Raw genomic sequence first — 20368 nt, forward strand, 5'->3', positions numbered from 1 at the left:
CCTTCCGTGTCATGACACTTGTTTCCCCGAACTACTGAAGCTCCAAATGTCAGGACATCAGAGATTCACTCTCAGAGATCTCAGGGCTCAAACAAAATTGGAATCAGGGGGTGCACTCAGTATGTCCTCTCTATCCTCACCCTGTGCCTCTCTCCTTCCTCCTCTCCCCTCCCTTCTCCAGTGTCCACTCCACTTGGCCAAGGCCGGGTCAACCAGCTTGGAGGGGTCTTCATCAACGGGCGACCCCTACCTAACCACATCCGCCACAAGATAGTGGAAATGGCTCACCATGGCATCCGGCCCTGTGTCATCTCTCGCCAGCTGCGTGTCTCCCATGGCTGTGTCTCCAAGATTCTCTGCCGCTACCAGGAGACCGGGTCCATCCGGCCTGGGGCCATCGGCGGCAGCAAGCCCAGAGTGAGTGTCTGTGCCATAGAGGCTGGCAGCTGGCCTTCCCAGGGTCTGGGGGTCTTGGCTGTGGCCCCTCTTCCTACCCTGAGCCATCCAGGAGCACTGGGGTGTCTACATGCTCCCCACGGAAAGTACAGTGGAAGAGTGTCCCCTACTCCCAGACAGCCTCCCATTATGTTCTCATTACTTGAATATCTCAGGGATGAGGGTCACTGAAGTCTAGGTTGTTCAAGACTTTGAGACTGTGAGCCTCCCTGGGCTGTCCCAACATCTGTCCCCAACCCCTTAACACCTGAGACTGGAGGAAATCTTCTCTCAGCTTTGCCTGAAATAGTGAGAGAGGATTCCGGGGGTTCCAGTTAGGTCGATTTTACCTATCCCTGCCCCCACAACACACGACTGGGCGCCAGAAACAGGTTTCTCTAAAGGATAAAGCCAGTCTCTTGAGGGGGGCGTTGGTGATCTGAGCCATCAGCCTGGCCTGGGGCTCTAGGGAGGTTGGTATTAAAAGTATCTCCCTCCCCCCACCCCATCTTTCCACTCCTGCTCTCCCACCTCCACCTCTGAAGCAGGTGGCGACCCCGGATGTGGAGAAAAAGATCGAGGAGTACAAGAGGGAAAACCCGGGCATGTTCAGCTGGGAGATCCGGGACCGGCTGCTGAAGGATGGCCACTGTGACCGCAGCACCGTGCCCTCAGGTGAGAAGGCAGCTGAGCCGGCACAGCCTGGGCCGTGGGGGCTGGCCAGGGGGCTGGAGGTAGGGGAGAGAGGAGGGGGGATGGTGGTTGACCGGGAACTTGGGGAGAAGTTGGGAGGAAGAGGGTACAAGAAGGCAAAGAGAGTTAGGGCATGAGAATGAGTCAAAACAGAAAGGAAGACGATGGGCAGAGGGAAAGAAAAGAAAGTTAGGGAAGGGTGGGGAAAGGAAGAAAGGCAGGAGGAAGAGAGGAAGGCAGGCAGGAAGGAAGGAGGAAAAAGCTAACCTGGAAGGTTGGATGGTAAAAGAAGCTCCCTTGGAGCTTTCTGGAAGAAATGTCCCAAATAGATGGGTTTGTCTTAGGAGGGTTGATGTCCATTCATTTCTGTTCTGTTGCTACCACTAGCCACGAGTGGGTCCCACATGTGGAGGCCCCAAACCATGCTGCTGGTGAGAGGGAAAGTGGCCCGGTGTGCGCGCACATGCGTGTGTGCGTGTGTACATGTGTGCATATGCGCTGAGGCATGCAGGGCCAGGGCGCACACCTGAGTGTGGGGGTGGCGGCAGCAGGGCTGGAGGGATGTCAGGGAGCCCGGAAGCAGTGGATGTGGGTGTGAGTGTGTCCAGTCTGTAGTAGTGTAAGGCACACGTGTGCAAGGGTGTGCATAGGCATGCGCTAGGCCGGCGTCTCTGCCCCGTCTTACCACTTTGCGCCCCAGGTGTGGGGCAGGCTTCCCGACCCGGGTGACTGAACTCCAGTATGTGTAAATGCTTAAAAATGTCTGTGTGGGGGGAGGGGGGAATGAATGAGAGAAAGGAACCCGGAGGCTTCCCAGCTTTCTCCCAGGGTCCCCGAGCCGCCGGGCCCCGACCCAACAACTTATACTCGCTCTTTTGCCTTTGAATTTCTGAGGTTTAGTGAGTTCGATTAGCCGCGTGCTGAGAATCAAGTTCGGGAAGAAAGAGGAGGACGACGAAGCGGACAAGAAGGAAGACGACGGCGAGAAGAAAGCCAAACACAGCATCGACGGCATCCTGGGTGACAAAGGTAGGGAAGTGCCCGGGCCCGCGACGCCCGAGCCGGCGTTTCCCACGCTCCAGGTGTGGGCCGGCGGTTCGCGCCTGCGGCCGGGGAAGGGCGGCCAGGATTCCAGGGGAAGAGGGCGCAGGCAGGGGCGGCGGGGAGCCTCTCCGGCGGGGAGCGCCCCGGCCCGGGCAGGGTGCGGAGCCGGCGCCTGCTTTGCGCGGCAGAGCGGGGCGCGGACAACTGTGCGTCCCCGGGGAGCGGGGCTGCGGGGTAGCGCGCCGTGCGCCGCGGACAGGGCCACCCCGCGCGCCTGGTCTACCCGAGTCCTGCGGGGCTGGCGTTTTGGCTGCTGGTCCCGGCGTCGATCAATTATTTATAGGAAACTTGGGCAAGGGGGCGGGGGGCGCGGAAGGAGGAGCCGGCCCGCCGGTCCCTAAATGAATTTGTTAACCAGACCCGCACACGCTCTCTAAACGGTCCCTTGAAACCCCTCTGACAGTTGACTGACCGCTGCAATCAATAAAAATTAGCGCGGGCCGCCGCCTGGCTCTCAGTCCCGCGTTGCCAGGGCGGAGCGGGGGGCAGAAGGGTGCCTTCCTCTTTGGTGTGCGCCGGCGGGACCTGGAGTTGAGGCCAAGTTCCCAGTTGCCTAGGGTCGTAGGATCCCCGTGGGGGAGAGACTCAAGCTCCGCACACCCGCTCCCCACCCTGAGCCCGGCTTCCGCGCTGCGGCTGCAGCCCGAGCCCAGCACCGAGGGGTTTGTCGCTACCAGCTAGGGAAGGCGCTCATCTTGCAAGCGCGCGCACGCCCGGGGAAGGGGAGTGCGCTTTTGTTTCTTGACCGGGGGAAGTTTGGAGAGAAGGAAGGGAAAGTCCTTCCTCATGACCCCTTCCCCTCGCAGTTCTCTCTGAGATTTGGTAAGTATGCGTTAAGTGGCGACAGGGAGAGAAATAGAAATGGATGACCCAGAGTCACAAAGGCTGGGGGGTGGGGATGGTGGAGAAAGCTCCCCCACCCCAAACACACGCAGGGAGGCGACAGGCTGAGAGAATCGGAAGGACAGTGGAGCGGGAACCTGCCGAAAAGATGGCTTTGCAAAAAGTGGCCGAGGGCCCTGGAACCCGGAAGCCTGTGAAAAGCACATTTCGCCCCGGTCTCCTTCCCCGTGTCTGTCCCAGCACCCCTTTACTCGCCTCCCAGAACTCCTAGCACAGGTCTCTCTGGAGTTCCCAGTAGTTCCTTGCAACCTTGAAGATGAACTTCACAGACAAAGCTCGCTTCCAAAGACAACTGGGAAGGGACGCCCAGCCCCCACAGGCCTGTTTGGAGGGAGAAGGACTGGGGGCCGCGGCGGGTTGGAGAGCAAGCGAGAGCTGGGGAAGGGGCGGGCTATTGACATTCAGGGCCCCAGTGGAGCTGCAGTCCCGCTAGGGACAAAAGGGCGAGGGAAGAAAGGGAGCGAGCTGCGCCTGGCACCCCGCTGTGCCGGCCCTGCTGAGGGGCCTCGGGTCTGCGGGCGGGAGGCAGCCCTGCACTGCAGCAGCCCCGGCCCTGGCAAGTCGGTCCCAGCCCCGGACACCTGGGGGGAGGAAACCCAGTCCTTATTTCAGTTACTGCATTGGCAATTGGAAAGAGACCAGTTAGACTTTTTGGGAGGGGGCACAGAACTTGAATTGCCTTTCCTGTCGAATACTTACTAGATGCCTCTTATGAGAGTCACCCCAAAGAGAAGCGGAAGGGAGTTTGGTTTTATTTGCAGAGACTTTACGTGTGTGCACGGTGGAGCTATGGGCAGTTCTGTCTGTGAGGAAGCCTAAACAGGAAAATGTCCTCACACAGGGGAAAGGAAAGGGGAGGAAGAGGATGGAAAGATCATGCGGTTTGGGGGGATCCCTTTGACTCAAGGGAATTCAGGGGCCTCCAGTGCTGGCCTGGGCTCGCAAAACCAGCTAGCAGGCAGCTTCGCTGGATGGAGGTTTCCCTGCTGCAGAACCAGGAAGCGCCAATCCCCGAGGGTTTAAAGAGGAGCCTGTGCCAGATGGGGGAGGCTGGGAACACAGGTGCTGGGTCTACAGAGGACTTGCAGACATGAAATGCTCTCAGGCAGTGGGCCTGGTGTCCAGAAAGTTCTGCAGTTTTTAAGTGACAGCAGGCACATTGGGCACTGTGACTGAGCATTGGATGGACCTGTAAGGGCATGCATCTCTCAGCGAAACTGGTCACCCACGGGGCCTTTGGATGTGAATGTCGTGGGTGTGTGTCTGCTCAGGCGGGCTCTGGCATGGGTGTGTGTGTGATTGTAAGTGGTGTGAATGGGCAAGGTGGTGGTGCAGATGAGAAGCCAGTCTGTCCATCTGTGGACACATGATACTGTTTTCCAATTTGAGTGCCTGGGCCAGTCCACGGCACCCCAGTGAACCCCTCCCTCTCCCCGAACCCAGACACTAGTTTCATGGCCAAGTTAGTGGTGAAAAGACCTACCAACCTCTACCCGAGTTGTCCAGGTCTGGAGGGGCAGAGATGCCTCATGGGCAGAGCAGGGGGTGGTGTGCACACCCACAACTTTGTTTTGGCTTCTTGCTCTTGAAAAATGCTTTCTCTGGGGTGGGGGGGGCAGTTGCCCCTCTCGTGGCGGGGAGCCACCAAAGAAGGGGTTTAAGAGCTCTCCTCTTTAAGCGCTAAAGAGAGATCCCTCCCTGAGTCCGTTTTTTCCTATCGTCCGCTTGGCATTTAATAATGTTAAGACTTATTAGAGCTGGTAATGAAAACTGGGACTGCTGAATAGGAAACTGTGTTGGAGAGGGGTGTAATAGCTTCCAGGCATGGTAAGAAACTATTTATCCGCAATCAGTCCTCACTCTCAGAGTTTGAAGCACAAACGTTAAGTTGAAGGGTTTTAAAGCAGATTAAATTGAGCTTTTATTTCTGTGCACTTTCATCTCTGAACAGCTCACTCCTGCTCCCCTTGGGCTGATATTCATGAGGCTGTTCGTATTTTTTTTTTTTTTTTTTTTGCTCTTATCCTTGTTAAGACTGAGTTATTAGGATTGTTGGTTGTGAGAATTCTCAGACCGCTGCCGATAGGGGCTAGGACCAAGCTCTGCTCACCTGGAGAAGGCAGTGGGCAGTTCTGGGGTCCCATGCACCTGGGCACTCTCCCTTTCACCCCGTTCCCTGAGGATCAGGGGACAGACAAGCCGGGGACCCAACAGAGAGAGGATTCGAGGAGGGAAGGGAAAGGAAAGGATTCTCCCAGAATCTGAGCCCAGAGAGATTCCTGTGGGGAATTTGATAGGGGGTTGCGAAGGGTCAGACCATTCCTCTGTGCGAGCCAAGGAAGTGAGTGTGAAGAAAGAAGCAATGATATAAATAACAACAGCAACAGTGACGAGCGATAACACCGAAGCCTCACGCATCTGCCAGTGTACACATTTAAGCCCAAACTGGCCAGATCAGATGTGGGGCTGCATTTGGTCTCTAGGGTGGAAAGCCCACCCAGGTACAATTAATATGAAACGTGGAAAAAAGTTACAAGATAAGAATTAGGAGAAGAGGTGGAGGAGGCAGTGTTATCCTGGGGGGGGGAATCCCTGGGGGTGTCAGAGTCCAGCCAGGCCAGAGTATCTGCAGACTCCCTGGGTCTGAGACCATCTGAGGTTGGGGGGGCCAGGAAGGTGTGCGAAGCAGATTTGTTTTTCTTTGCATTATTTTTTCCTTATTTATTTTTTAAAGCAGCAAACATACAGGTGTGGAGTGGGAAATGGCGGGGCAGGATCGGAAAGGAGGGGAGAGCCCGGAGTGTCGGTTTTAGACACTTGTAAAAGGAGGCGGGAAACAATTTAATTTGGCAGTGGCGATGGCTGCTAATGCGGTTTTCGGTCGTTCGCTACACTGGAGGAAGCTGTTTTGATTGTGTGTACGAGGACCTGCCAAATTTAATTAGGCTCCGGGGGAGCGAATGAATAGGGGAAGGGGGGCCCAGCTCCGCTCAGCCCACACCGTTCTTTCGGCTTCACACCTGGAAGGGGCATTGTTTACGGGTCGGGCGAGAGCCGGGCAGGGGAGGGGCGGAGAGGGAGAGGGGCCTCCGGAGAGGGTGCGAGGGAGGGGACGAAGATAGTCCATTTATCAAGAAACAATCTGCATTGATTTAAACCAACAAGTTCCCTCCTCTGTAAATGTGTATTTAGAGAAAGGCAATTGACACTCCACCAAATCAAAGGATTACCCCGGGTTGGCAATCTAATCAAACAGAGTCCAGGCGGGATTTGAGGCTGTTCAGAGTGGGATCAGCTTCGCATAATGGGGGCTCGGAGGAAGATGGGAGGGTGTCAGGCAATTCCCCGGCTTTAGGCTGCGCTCGGCGGTGGATATTCAGCGAGACCGGAGGGAGAGAGGGAGGGGCCCGAGGGGCTCGCTGGCCGGGCGGTGGGGGATGGGGCGCGCGGAGAGGGGACACTCCTGGGGGAGGGGCTCCCGGCGAGGGGCGAGCCCACACTGGGCTGACAAGACTCCCCCTTTCTTCCCTCCATTCCCCACCACCGAAGGAGCGAGGGGGGAGGCGGGAGCTAGACTAACGAAGAACAACAATGAGGAGATAACTATTACAAAGGCAAACACTGGCGCTCGCGCGCTCGCGGCCCCAGAACCCGCGGTAAATAAACAAAGTCGGCAAACTGTTTGCCAGATAAACTCGTGCCTAAATCGAGTGTGACGGGCAAGGAGAGAAGAGACAGAAGGAGATAAGGTTGGAGGGGGAATGAACGAGCATAATCTAATAGAAGACATTTAGCAAACAAACTTTAAACAAGGGAGAACAGGCGGGCGAGGGCAATTATCCGCCCCAGCGAGCGGGGGAGCCCTCGCAGGGCTGGGAGGAGGTGGGGGGGACTGGGGGCCCCCAGAGAGCCGTGGGGGGGGGCGCCTTTGGGACTCCGCGGGGAGCCAGGAGAGAGTCCCCCGGGGCGCACACGGAAAGGGGCTTGGCTCGCAGATGGGGGTTCCCGCGCTGCCCGTCTCCCCAACGCAGACGCGGCTGAGCCGGGTGGGGTCCCCCGCCGCGGGGGCGCGCGGGCTCGTGTTCACCTCGGGGCACGCACTGCCACACACCGGCTGTTTCAAGACGTTTGTACCTAAAAGACTAGTGTGCGCGGCGGAGCGGCTAAAGGAATTAGATATTTACCAGTTTGAAATAAGCCTGGCTAAGAAGAAGAGAGAAGAGAGAGAGACATTGAAAAGATGAGGCTGGGGGAAGACTTCAAACGAATTCATCATTCGGAATGGTAGAGGGGAGATTTACCAGACAGTATTGGGAAGTTATTTAGATATTAATAACACATTTTCCTGAGGCGCGACCACGGCAGCCATCTGCGCTGCTCTCGGAGCTATTTGGCTGGGTAAAATATGGGCGTCTCAAATGTTGGGAAGAGATAACGCAATCAGGCTAACCCCGGTCCTAAGTCTGCATCGCAGCGTTAAACCCGGATTAACCTACCCCCCAACTCCCGCCGCCCCCTCCCCTCGCACAGCTTTCCAAATTTTCAGTGGAATTTACATGGAAGGGTTTAAAAGCACATATAACAGTAGCCTTAAAGCAGTAAGGTGATTATTTGGGGTTTTTTTTCTTTTTATTTAAAAAAATGTTTTTCTGAAAATGATAGTTGTCACACACTACATTATATATAAATAGTGTTATATAAAAACACATATTTTTATATAGGGAGAGAGAGCTGAGCAAATGGGATTTCCTTCCAGGTTCCCTTTTTGGAGTTGTATTTTGCCATCATTCTGTCATTATCAGCGAAGTTGATGAGGCTTCATTCTGCACTGCGGGGCAAGGGCCCCTTAGGATATAAACAAGCAATGTACAAGGTCCTGGCTCTGGTCCTGGCAGCTCATGGTCTAAGGCCAGACAGAACTCGAAGCCCAGAAAAGACAGTGCCTGGTGAGGGGAAGGTTCCCGCGCAGAAGAGAGACCCCAAAAGGAAGGCTCCCCAGAGGCTCTGGGGCCTTGAAGACCCTCACTAAGAGGGGGACACATTCCAGGAATTCCAGAAAAATAGCTGCACTCTCCCTCCCTCTCCAGACTAATGGGGTGATTAGGAAGCCCGGTTGAGTATGGGGATAAGTTGAGTATGGACTGGAAGATTGGGATGCCCGCTCCCTTGGGCTGTCCTGGGCCTTCCCTCTTCTTTGCCCCTTCCCCCAATTCTGGCTGAAAGAGGAAAAGGTGGAAATGGGGTCAAGCTTCCTGACCTGCTCTGGAGCTGTCCGCGCGGCTGGGGTCGGGCAGAGGGAGGGAGGGAACTCGCCTTCCCAAATCGAATCAAGGCAGAACGGTGACCTAAGGGGGGAACTTCGCCATTAGTGGATAGATCTCTCCAAAACTTCAAACAAAGTGGGGCGGGGGAGAGCGAGGCAGGGAAGCGGTCCGGAGAGAGAGCAGGGGGGACTACGAGCAGGAGAAGGGGAGGGGCCTGGAGGAGGAAGAGAAGGGGTCGAGGGCAAAGGGGAGGTGGGGGCCAAAGGAAGGGGTGTGGGGTAGGGGATGCGAAGGGAGGGAGGTCGGCTGCACTTGGAACTCCAGCCCCGGGGGAGAGGAAAACGTCTGAGGGAGGCAGTCTCGGGAGGGGGGAGGGGAAGTGGCGTGCGCCCCGAGTCCAGCTCCGAAGGCGCTCCAAGGGCATTCGGGGGCGCCTTAGGGGCGCGTGCCAGGCTCGCCGCTGGGCCGCTGAGCCGAGTGAGGGCGGGTTGTGAGGGGCAGTGGGGGTCTGCTGCTAACGCACTGGCCCAATTCCCCGGAGTCTTCGGGGCCGCCCACGGACCTCTCCAGGACTTGGTCGCCTGGGTCGGGGTGGACACCACGGGAGGGCTGGGAAGAGGCAGCGGAGACAGAGAGCCGCAGAGGTGGCACGAGAAAGAGTCGGAGAGGAGGAGAGCGCGAGGGAATTCCGTGTGAGAGGGACGGGGCGCGGGAGAAGAGGAGCGCACAGTTTGAGGACGCTGAGAAACGCGGAGGGGCCGAGGCAGGCGCCGAGCAGCGGGAGGAAAGACAAAGAGGGGCAGAGGCGCCGAAAGGCTGGCCTGGGGCCCCGCGGAGCGGGAGGGCCAGCGGGACCCGGACGGCCCGCGGGAGAGCGCGGCGAGAGGGCGAGCGCAGAGCCGGGCGGCGGCGGGGCGCAGGCGGGAGGCGGGCGGGCCGCTGCCGCCCTTTTGATCCTCCGCGGCTTCCCCTTATCAGAAGCGCTTTCGGTGACACTGGCACAAAGGCAGTTCATCACATTACAACGCGTCCCGGCGGCTCGCTGCGATCCCGCCGCTTAATTAGAGGCGAGCGAGCCGGCCGGCGGGGCGGGAGGGAGGCCGACCCCGAGGCGGGGGCCGGGGCTCCGCGCTCCGACGGGGCGCTGGGAAGGGGCCGGCCCGCGCGCCCGCCGGTGTCGGGACGTGGGGCGAGGGGGCGGGGAGCCCCGATTCAAAGCGCGCAAAACAAACAGGCCAGCCCGGCTTTCACCGCGCGGGCTAGAGCTCGCCGCCTTCCGGGTCGCAGCTGCCGCTTCTAAGTTCTGGTCTTTGGGAAGGGATGGCGCGCAGGCCACTCTCCGCACTCCGGGCTTCGGACGCTAAGGGTGAGGGCACGACCCAAGGCGAGCTGAAAGCTTTGTGCCGCTCTGGGTCCGGTCGGCACCCACCGGTTCCCCGCGGCTTCAGTGTTCGATCCCCTCCTCCGACCGACCAGCTCGCCCCATCTCCGTCTGAACCCCGGCGGGAGAGGCTGGAGGAATGCCGAGGGGCAGAGTGCATTGTGGAAAGGGTTCTAGTGCCCGTCCAGCCCCCTACTCGCTAGGGATGTAATCTTGGACAGCACAACTCTCTGGGCCTCAGTTTCCTCCGATGGAAAAAAACAGAGAATTAGACTAAGACAAGGTTTTATCCTTTTGGGGGATCCTGGACCCCTTTGGGAATAGGATAAAATCCAAAAAAAGCAAGCAAACCAACCAAGCAAACAAAAAAGCCCGGCCATTCGCACAAGTTCATCTAGGCAGAATTCTGTATACTATTCCAGGGTGTTTATGGAGGGGTGTTTGGGCTTCTAGGGGCCACAGTCTGTTCAGAACCTCACATCTGCATGTGTCCTGATGGCTCCGCTGTTCTCTAGGGAGCTTCTGAGTCCAGGATCAGGGAGCCCAAGGTGAGGATAAGGGGAGGGAGCCCTCTGTCTGGCCTTGCTGCTTCCTCCTTTCTCCAAAACAGAAGCAAGGGAGACCACCCTGCCTTCCCCAGTTTGGTGGTTGGAAGGGTCCTATCTGGAGCATTTACACACCCAGATAAGCACCATGCTGTGCCCCTCTTTTCCCTGGACCCCCCAAAAAGGAAATTATCCTCTAGGGGCGAAATGTGTGTGGATTTCTTTATTCATCCTGAACAAATTTTGTTGAGCACCTACTAAGTGGCAGGCATTGCGTGAAGTGCTGGGAATAGCTGGGACATCAAGAAGGTCCATGCCCTCATGGAGTTCTGAGCCAGGTGGTGGAGACAGAAAATAAACAAGGCCACAAACGAACAGACATGTCTCAGGGTTTGTCGTGTGCGTACCTGGATCTCCTCCTGGGCCTGCCTCTTGCAGAGCTGCCAGTGTATATGTGTGTGGGTTAGTGGGGGGTGGGGTGGATGGGGTGTGTGTGTGTGTTTGTGCAGGTCCGTGTGTGAGCACAACGCAGTGTGTGTTTGGGGCTAGGGCTGAGTTGGCAGGCAGCCTCCCAGCTGACCTCTGGAGTCTCAGGACTTGGCCCACCGCCCCGGCCTTGTTGCACTGAAGGTTGGGAGAGAGGCGGAGGGAGGAGCGGCCCAGCCGCAGGACTCAGCCTCTGGCCTTTACTGTGCTCTTTGTCTGAGCCTCAAAAAGACTGAAGATCAAAGAGGTCCTCCACCCCAGCCCCCGGTCTCCCCAGGACCAAAGAAAAGGTGGGGCTGAGAAGTGGCTTGGAAAACTCCACCCTAAACTTTCCTGGGGTCCTTTCCGCAGGAGGCAGGCCCGGGGAAGCTCCAGCCGAGTGGGCAGCATCCTTTGGGTGGGGGGTCTTCTCTAAAGTGCCAAGCCTCAGCGCTGGCCACAGGTGGAGACAGACAGCCAGGGCTGCGGGTTCGAACTCAGGCCGTGGGTCTTTAGGTGACTGGAGAAGGTGGAGAGAGGGCAGCATTTGGAGAAGTTTTGTAGGGTGTATGTGTGTTGTGTGTGCTTTTGCATGGAGACTGTGGGTCTTGGATCAAGCCTCCTGGTCCCCTGGAAACTAGTCTTAAAAGTGAGCGCCGGCTTTGTCTGCGCTGCATAGACATGGAAATCTGATTCAGACTCGAGTTCACCTCCAAGGAGACACTTCAGGAGTTGGCAGGGTTCAGGAGGAGTCCTAAGGAAGCTTCTGGAACCCTCTCGTTGCCAGTGGAAGCCTACAGACGTGCCTCTGTCTGCCGTGCCCTCTTGTAACCACAGACCCAACTCCCCTGGCGGGTCCGCAGGGCGGCGGGGATGGCGCAGCCCCTACCCTCCACTTGGCATTATGCGCCCCCCTCCGCCCGTGATCTCCATCCTTACAGTTTCCTTTCTCGCCTGGACTCCCTGAGTTAGGATTCACCCTTCCAAAGGTCCCAAATTCTGGGAGAAAAAAGAAATTCCAGAGGGTGAGCGAGGGGCGCAGGTGGCAGAAGCCCTTCCCTGCTGCTTTGTGACACCCCCCCCATCTCACCCTCCACTCTCCTCCCTCCTGCGGCCAGCAAATGCCAGAATGCGAAACGCCGGCCCCCTCCCACCTTGGCGATGAAGGTAGATTCTGAATTTTTGCAGAATTCCGGCATTTGTGGGATTGGTTGGAGGTGCTCGGAGTGAACCCTAAGAAAAGAGGCTCTGGAACTTTCTTTAATAAATGGAACCGAACCTCCCTCCCTTCCAGGGGGTCGAGTTGCGTTCGTGTTGGGACTCTCCCTTCGATGGCCGGTACAGGCGACACCAGGAGGCTCAGCGGGTGCGCTCGGAGCCGCGCGCCGCCCGCGCTCACAGCTGCAAACGGCCCTTCGCGTCCCCCCACTCCCCAAAGATCCCGTCTTTTCCCTCCGCTGCGCTGTGGGTTTGAACCCCGGAGCGCATCCTCTGGCGCGGAGCCCTGCGTCAGTTACTTCCTGAGCCTGGGCCTCAGTTTCCCCATCTGATTAGCGGGGCTCAGAGCCCCTCCCGTCCTCCCCGCAGGAGGAAAGCAGTTAGGACACTGGTCCTCCGGCCCCAGGCGGGGGAGGGGAGGCTCCAGGGCTCCTGCTCCTCCTCCCCGGCCGCCCCCTCCCCGCCGCCCTCTCGCGCGGTCCCCGCTCGCGCCTCAATGGCCACTTTAGAAATACAAACAACTTTAGAAATAAAGTAACCAAACCCCCGAAAGGGGCTTTGAAGGGGCGAATGCCTGGTGGCGCTTTACTATGGTGTGGGCCGAGGCCCCGGCCTAATCCCGCTTTCATTTCCACCGACGGCCGCGGGGGAAGCGCTCCCGGCCCCCGGCCCCTCAGGAGGCTGATTAGGCCACAAAGAGCCCCCATTATCCCGAGAAGAAAACCGGGGGGCGGCGCGGGGCGGCGCGGCGCGGGGGGAGCGCCCGGGCTATTGACTTAGTGGATGAAGTCAAGAGCCGGCACGCCGGGAGCCGGCGGGGGAGGGGCGGGGGCCCAACAAAACGGGACGCACAAAACCCACAACAAAACCCGCGCCGGCCAGGGGCAGCCAGGCCTGGGCGGAGGGCGTCGTCTGCGAGCCGCGGGGTCCGCCGTCCTGGGAGCTGGCCCCCGCGCCCCGCCGCCCGCACTCGCGGCTGCCTCCCGAGCGGGCGGTGGAGGACAGGAGCAAGTTACAGCCGCGTCTGTCGCCAAGGGCTGCGTGGCCTGGGCGCGCGGCTCTGCCTCCCCGGCCGGCCCTCCCTCCTGTGTGAACCAGCGCGGCTGGGCACAGAGGTCTCCGAAAGCGACCCAGCCGTGAGTGCCTACAGACCTGCCGTCAGCAGGTCTGGTGGGGCCCGGCCGCTGCCCTGAGATGCTGTCTCAGAAGCCTGAATTGGGGAGGGCAGCCGAGCAGGGTCTTGAAAGAGACAGAGGACCTGGATCGGGAAGGTCTGGGTAACTTTGAGCCATGTACTTTGAGAGCCTCAGTGTCCTCTTCTGCAAAATGGGCCCATGGATGACAACCTCAGAGTACCTTGGGAAGAGTAAAGAACGTAATTACATAAAGAGCACAGGGCAACTTGGGGGCTGGTTGGATAAATGTTGCGCCCCCATCCCCCCTCCTGCCCCCTCTTTTCCTCCAAGGCCTCTTTCACTCCGGGGGCCACTCCCCTTTGGTTGTGAAGTAGCAGGAGCCTTGAGATAAATGGGACTGTAGATCCACAAGTGATCACCAACTGTGGGCGGGGTGGGAGTCGGAGGCAGGTGACCAGCCAGGTACCAGGATGAGTGTCCCTCGTTATGGAAAATCTGAGGCAGGAGACAGGAGACAGGAGCCTGACTGTGGGCAGCTCCTCACCCAGCCAACGGGAATGAGGAAGACGCAGAAGCACACAGAGCCAGTCCTTGTAACCCAGCAGACATTGGTCCTTGTGTGCAGGGACTTCCTCCCTGGTGGCTTCTGTCCCCTCCCAGGCAGAGGCTGGGCAGCCTTGGTTGGCAGGGTGGGGAGGTTGGGGTGACTGCTCCTTGGTGACTGAAGGAGACTTCACACAGACTTCCAGCCTCGCCCTCACTGGCCCCAATCGCATGCCCTCCCCAACCAGAGCTGTCCCCCACCCCCAGCGAGCCCCCAGAAACAGGGAAGTGCGGGGCCTTCATCCGTGCACTCCACGGCTGTTATTATCCCCTGGTGTGTGTGGGGGCCGTGCCGGGGGACAGCCCAGCGTCCAGGGCATATCCTAGACTCATCGACGGCTCAGTTAAGGAGTTAGGACATATTCTAACGGCAGCAGGGAGTGGTGCAGGAGATTTCAGCAGGGGAGTGATGGACTGAGCAGAGAATGTACCAGAAGGTGTGGAGAGACCCGCTAGGAGGTTAGTGCTGTGGCACAGTGCGTGGAGGCAAGTCTGGGAGAGGGGAGGCCTGGCTGGGGAGGGAGAGGCAGTGGGAAGCCGCCCGAGCCCAGACTCCTTCCCACCTGATGCTCAGGTGTGCTGAGCCCACAACTGGCTACTAGATCCATCCATTCAGGGGACCTTGGAATTCCTCTCCAGGCTGAGATCACAAGGGTAGAGTCAGATTTGAATAGGCCTTGGAGGTCATCTGGCCATTTTACAGATGGCAAAGCTGAGGTCCAGAGGCAGTGACACGAGTGAGACCAAAGGAGAAAGAGGTGGCCCTGGTCTGCTAGCAGGTGCGCTGGTAGAGGAGCAAAACAAACTGGTGGCAGTCTTACTTCCAGGAATTAGGAAGGCCATTATAAATGCGGCCCTTTCCCAGCCCCGCAGTCTATCAGCCTTTGTGTTTAGTGAGATACCTGCTTTACAGTTCCATTCACAGAGGGGGAAACTGAGGCACAGAGAATTCATCAGCCCAAGGAAGTAGGGTGAGGTGTGTTCTCTTCTAATAGGGTCTGCAGGACCCTGATGCCTTTTCCCTAAGGGGCCTGAAGGGCACCAATCCAGCTGCTCTTCTTGCCCCACCCTCCCCAGTTCTTTGTGAACCCCAGATCCTCATGCCCAAGGGAGACTGAGGCTCAAGCCAGTGCCCCCCACTACCACTCCCTCCCCCCACTCCCAGCACCCATGAGCACCTGCTGGGATCTCAAGACCTGCTAGATGCCACAAACTCGGTTCTCTGAAGGGTCGGTCTGGTCCTCATCCTGGGGAAAATCCTTTCATCCGCAAGGGAAAATAAAGCCGGGAGGGAAAATAACCTCAGATTGTGGCTGGGGTTGGAGTTCAGACCCTCATGTGAACGGCGCATGCCGAGGCCCTAGCCTTAGCTAGCACTAACTGCTGTGTGATTCTGGACAGGCCACTTCTTTCCCTGGTCCTTCGTCCCTTTGTCTGGACAGCGGCAAGGCAGGGCCAGACTGGCGGTTTGCAAACTGTTCCACGGGGACTTGGGATGCTGAGCAGGAGCTTTGGGGGTGACTCTGAGCAGTACGCTCTGGGCCTGTGTGCACTGGAGGGCACAAAGGGGACAACCGGCCTGGTCCCCATGGACAGAGGAAACTAGTGGGGCTTTGTTCCAGGGAGGAGCAGGGACCACCGCTCATCCCATCCATCCCATCCGCTCATCCCATCTCATCCCATCCGGGCATCTGCAGGAGGGTGGGAGGAGAAGCTCTGAGTCCTGCAGTCAGAGCCCCAGGCTGTGGTTATTGGTCTTTAGAGATAAGGTGATACTGCTTATCTGGTGACAAATGATTCCCCTCCTCTTCTGTTGCCCTGATTAGGGAACTTTCTCTCCTGGCTGGGAGGTCACTTTGGAAGAACAGGCAGGGCTGGTCTCCAGACACTGGCGCCTGCCTCTAGAGTCCCCAGCCAGCTTGCTGTGCGACCAGGGCAGGCAGTTACCCTCTCTGTGCTTCACGGGGGAGCCTGGTGGAGTGGCTGCGTTGCAATGCCATCCTTGGATGGTGCTAGAAAGAGGATTCAACGCAGAATGTGGGATATGAAAAGACCCATGGAGGGTATGCCCCAGAGTCACCCAAGTGCTTTTGCAAAACACAAACACCTGGGCATTTTCTCAGTTCGAGACATCTGAGGGCAGTGGCTTTGGCGTTATCTGACCAGGTCATTCTGATGGTCACCCCAGTCTAGTGCAACACCCTGTTCTACAGAGGGAGAAACTGAGGCCCAGAGAGAGGAAGGGACTTGTTACTTGTTGCACAGGAAATGGAGAGCAGGGTCAGAAGAGGGACCCAGTCCCCACCACTGTTAAGGATGGAACATTCCTCCAAAGTCACTGGGTCCCTCACCTTTTGTTACTGTCACCTGCCCCTACTAAGGGTCTGCCCTGCCAGGGCACCATGCCGGGAGCAATGAGGCTGGCAAGGCATGACCTCTGACCTGTCCTGCTGTGCCCAACTTCTGCCCGTGCCACTGGTGGTCTCCCAGACACTCACTCCCATCTCAGCCCTGGGCCCTGAACCCTTATATCCAAGGCAGCTGCCATGCATAGCGTCAGTGACAGCCAGGCTGCGCCCTCCTGGGTGTCCCCTGAGCAAGTGGCTTCCCCTCTCTCAGACTCAGTTTCTCATCAAGCCAATGGGGGCAAATGGATCAAAACACAGATATGATGCCTGGCATATAGGAAGTCCATGATTAAAAGACCTGAAAGTAATTTGTGTAGAATAGATGATCCGTAAATGTTTGTAAGATGAGAATCTCCCCAGTCAAACACACATTGTCTCATCAGGGGCTCTAAAATATCTATGCATATATTTGTACATGTTTTTGAAAGATAATTGCAAAAGTAGTACATACTTGAAAGATTTCAAATCATGGAAAATTATATAAAATAAAAATTAAGAATCCTTCTCTATCCCCAGCAATAACTTTGTTGAGTTTGGGGGTATAGCTATCTAGATTCCTATGGCTACAGCTGTATCTATCTATCCGTCTCTCTATCTGGGTATGGATGTGTATCTGAAGGAAAGTGGCATCACAACTTAGCTTGAGGACTATCGAGGTTTCAGGGGATGACCATGAACCCCAGAACTGAATTCTCAATAGTGGGTGTGTGTATATTTGCATTTCCCTGGAGAGGGATCCTGAGTCTTCCAGAGCTCAGGGTCCCCCAAAGGTTAAGCATCCCGAATTAGAAGATTTGCAGGTGTTTGTCCTCTCAGAGCCTGCCCTGCCCCCAGCCTCCCTCCAGGCCCCTCGGTGCCTCCCCCCCTCCCTGTGCACCTGCTTAGGCTTCCGGCCTCCTCCGCTTCAAAGCAGCAGGCTGGGTTTTACCTGCCCGCCTCAGAGAAAAGCAGCCCCGTTTGAAAGGGGAAGTGGCATTTCAGGCACTTAATTAGACCCAGGACAAGAATGGAGGCTGGCTCTCGGGTCAGGCCAGGGGGGATTGTTGGCGGATTAACACCCAGGTAAACCCATCAAGGCTCACCGGCCCCCTGGCAGGAGGCGGCAGGAGACTCCCGGGCAGGGGAAAGGCTGGGCCGCTGGGCCCACAGCCGGGAATCACATTCCACCGGAGGGGGGCGGGCAGGGGTGTGTGCAGGGGGCAGAGGGAGGGCCAAGGGCTGCCTCCACCTGTAACCTCAGCTGTCTTCCTTCCCCTCCCCCCCCAGGAAGGTGGAGTTAGAACTACCATTTTGTTCCCACAGCAAAATGTATGGAGCACCCACTGTGCGCCAGGCTCTGCCCCTGGGAGGACAGCCGGGAGAGCACAGGGAGCACGTGCACCCACAGGAAAGATTTCAGAGGGTGGGCAGGGGTTTGCAGAATATACAGCAGAATCGACATAGACCCCCAGGGAGGCCTGCCCCAGGGGTGCCATTTGGCCCGAGACCCCCATGGCTGGAAAGATGTAGCCATATTGGAAACCTCTGCTCATTAGGGCAACGGACAGTGGAGAGGGTTCGCTCCTCAAATGCTCCCGAGAACACCTCGAAGGCGAGACTACGAAGCAGCCCGTTTACAGATGCAGAAACAGAGTCGCACAGCAGCGCCTCGGCGCCTGGGGCGCGGACAGACAGGGACGTGTCATGGAAGCGTGTGCTGTCCACTTCCTCCTGCCCACCTCTTGCTGCGCGCCAGGAGCCGTGCCAGGTGCTCTGCGCACCTCGTCTCACCCAGGCCCCCAGCCCTGCCCTGTGGGCATCGATCATCCCAGTTTTGCAGATGAAAACGCAGCCCAGAGAGGTTCACTCGGTTGTCTGGAGTCACACAGCCAGCACGGTGGCAGAGCCGGTAACTGAACCCAGGTACCCAAAACTCTTCCTGCTACGACCCTCCTGGCTGTTTTACAGGCGTCTGACTTTGGAATGCCCTCAGCTAAGTCACAGGGTCCTTTGTCCCTGGCGAGTGGCTTTCCCTGTGCCCTTCAGGGAAAAGGGTTCGTCCTTCAGGGACGATCCATCAAATCAGGATTTGCTGATGTTTTTTCTCTAATGGGGTTCCCTGTCCACATTTTGGCTTTTGTTTGTCTTTGGTGGCTGGTGTACCTGACCTGTGGGTGTGTCCTTGTCGTATGAAACATGCTGACTGGGAGCGTGTTCGGGGTCGTGTGCTTGTGTGGACAGGAGCGCGCAGCTGTCCGTGCTGAGGGGGACATATCGGGGTGTCGCTGCAGATCAAGGGGTACACGGACCCACATGACTTTGTCAACCCCACTGTGTCCGGGCACAGGCCAGTGAGTTTGTCGGTAACTCTGAAGGTGCCTGCCCCCGTTTTATGGGTAGGAAACCGAGGCTTAGAGAGGTCAGGCCGTCTGCCCTGAGTCTCCCGGCTAGGAAGTGGCCGAGCCAGGGAGGGAAGCCACGACCGCCTTCAGAGCCCAGCCTCTTTTCCCTGCTCCCCCGGAAAGGTTTAAGTGACAACAAAAGGTTTAAATGCCAGTGTGCGGCGACTCGGGCGTCGGTCACGGGGCCTGGCGGACGTGTGTGCGGTCACATGCATGTGCCCCTCCTCTGGCGTCTCAGCTCCTGCCCATTCCCGGGCCCCCAGCCCGGGCCTGCCGCAGGAGGGCCTTTCTTTCTGGGGATTGCAAATGAGCCAAAGATGATGGCCCGCAGCTGGCCGTAGCCCCGGAACAATGGCGAGACCTGGGAAGTGCAGAGATGGCCAGAGGAGCACAGCAGCCCTGTCCAGGAGGCGGAGCAGAGTCTGCCCCTTTGAGTGGAGTGGCCCAGCCCCGTCCCCTCTCCCCCTGGTTCCACGCTCCTTGCTGGAAGGATGAACAGTCTGTAAAGAAATCCTCACTAGAAAGGACACTTCGCACAAGTCCACCGCCTTCGACCAGAGAGGGGGACGGAGTTAAAGAAGGGGAGAGGCGCCCCCTCCCAGGGGGAAATGGCCAGTAAATAATCTCATGAGAGGGAGAGAGGGAGAGGCGGGGGCTGGAATTCCAGCCGGTTGCCGTGACCCAGCCTGAGACGTGTGAGCTCCAGCGTTGTCCTCCACGGCGACAACAAAACACAGCGTTTCAGGGAAACCCAACGCCCCCGGGTGCCATGCCTTTCTCCTGCCTAAATCTCTGCTCGCCCCCTTCCTCCTGGTGAGTGGCAAGGCTGGCAGATGGCCCCTGAGAGCTTCGCAGGCTACCCAAGCTAGGAGAGGAAAAAGAACGACATCGAGTCGGCTGGAAGGCAGCTTGCACCAATTTGCAAGGCTGCAATAATTAGAGAGGAACTGACCGTGTTCGTGTCCAGCGGGGACGTAGCTCCGAAAAGCAAACTTGGAATTGTGCGGGATTTACCGTGACAGGCACGGCCCCTTTAATCCTCACAACCCTGTGAGCGGCACAGGTTTGACTAATCCCATTTTACAGATGAGGGAACTGAGGCTCAGGGAGGTAAAGTCACTGGCCCAAGATCACAGGGCTACAGCAAGAGGCAGAAGAGGCGTTTGAATCTGGGCCTCTCGGGCTTTAGGCCCAGGACTCCTATCACCCCTGGGTGGCTCAGGAGGGGCTGATCAAAGGGGAACTAATCTTGCTTGGCACGTGCCTGCAATGCCACAGTGGCAGTAGTACCTCCTAGGCCAGAACCATGTATGTTCTCCTTTAACTTGGGCATGATGATTATTGTTTAACTCTGCAATTTTTTGGAGCTGGTCAGGTTTGCACAAACTCCTTCACAATTCATCTCATGATTGCAAAAATTAAAGAATACTATTTTAAAGGAAGATGGGGACAACATAACTCCCTGGCAGCAGCCGCAAACTGGGCTGCCTGGATCCCAGCGTCCACAGCCAGAAACAAGGGCTGCGGCGGGTCCCAGCCCATGATTGTGGAGCTTAGAAATGCAGGTGGCAAGTCCCCTCCGTAGATGAAGCCACTTAATTACCACGCAATCAATATGCAAACAAGTGCCAAACTGGGTTTGAATCAAATGTCTCACTGGGGACTCGGTTGTGGGGGGGAGTCCAGCCAGGGTGGGCTGGCAGGGAGGGGGCTGCAGGATGAAGAGATGGGGGTGTGGGGGCGCTTCGGCGGGGACCCAGGCACCTGAGGGCTGCTCAGAGGCCCCCCTGGAGTCCCCTGTGTCTGGCGTGGGGCCCCGTTCCCATTGAGGA

The 20368-nt window shown here is 57.7% G+C and overlaps 1 protein-coding gene across 4 annotated transcripts in view; it reads left to right on the top strand.

Moving 5' to 3' along the window:
- PAX7 (paired box 7) overlaps positions 1-20368 on the top strand; it is a 98687-nt gene that overhangs the window by 3175 nt on the left and 75144 nt on the right. For 2 of the 4 annotated variants that reach the window (XM_076010543.1, XM_076010550.1), the window contains exons 2-4: positions 182-417; positions 981-1110; positions 2023-2157. In XM_076010543.1, coding sequence (XP_075866658.1) covers positions 182-417; positions 981-1110; positions 2023-2157 — 501 coding nt within the window. The remainder of the gene's footprint in view (positions 1-181; positions 418-980; positions 1111-2022; positions 2158-20368) is intronic. The other 2 variants (XM_076010547.1, XM_020281221.2) reach the window with 1 other exon arrangement.

Source organism: Microcebus murinus, chromosome 2 (genome assembly GCF_040939455.1).
Source record: "Microcebus murinus isolate Inina chromosome 2, M.murinus_Inina_mat1.0, whole genome shotgun sequence".
NCBI classification, from domain to species: Eukaryota; Metazoa; Chordata; class Mammalia; order Primates; family Cheirogaleidae; genus Microcebus; species Microcebus murinus.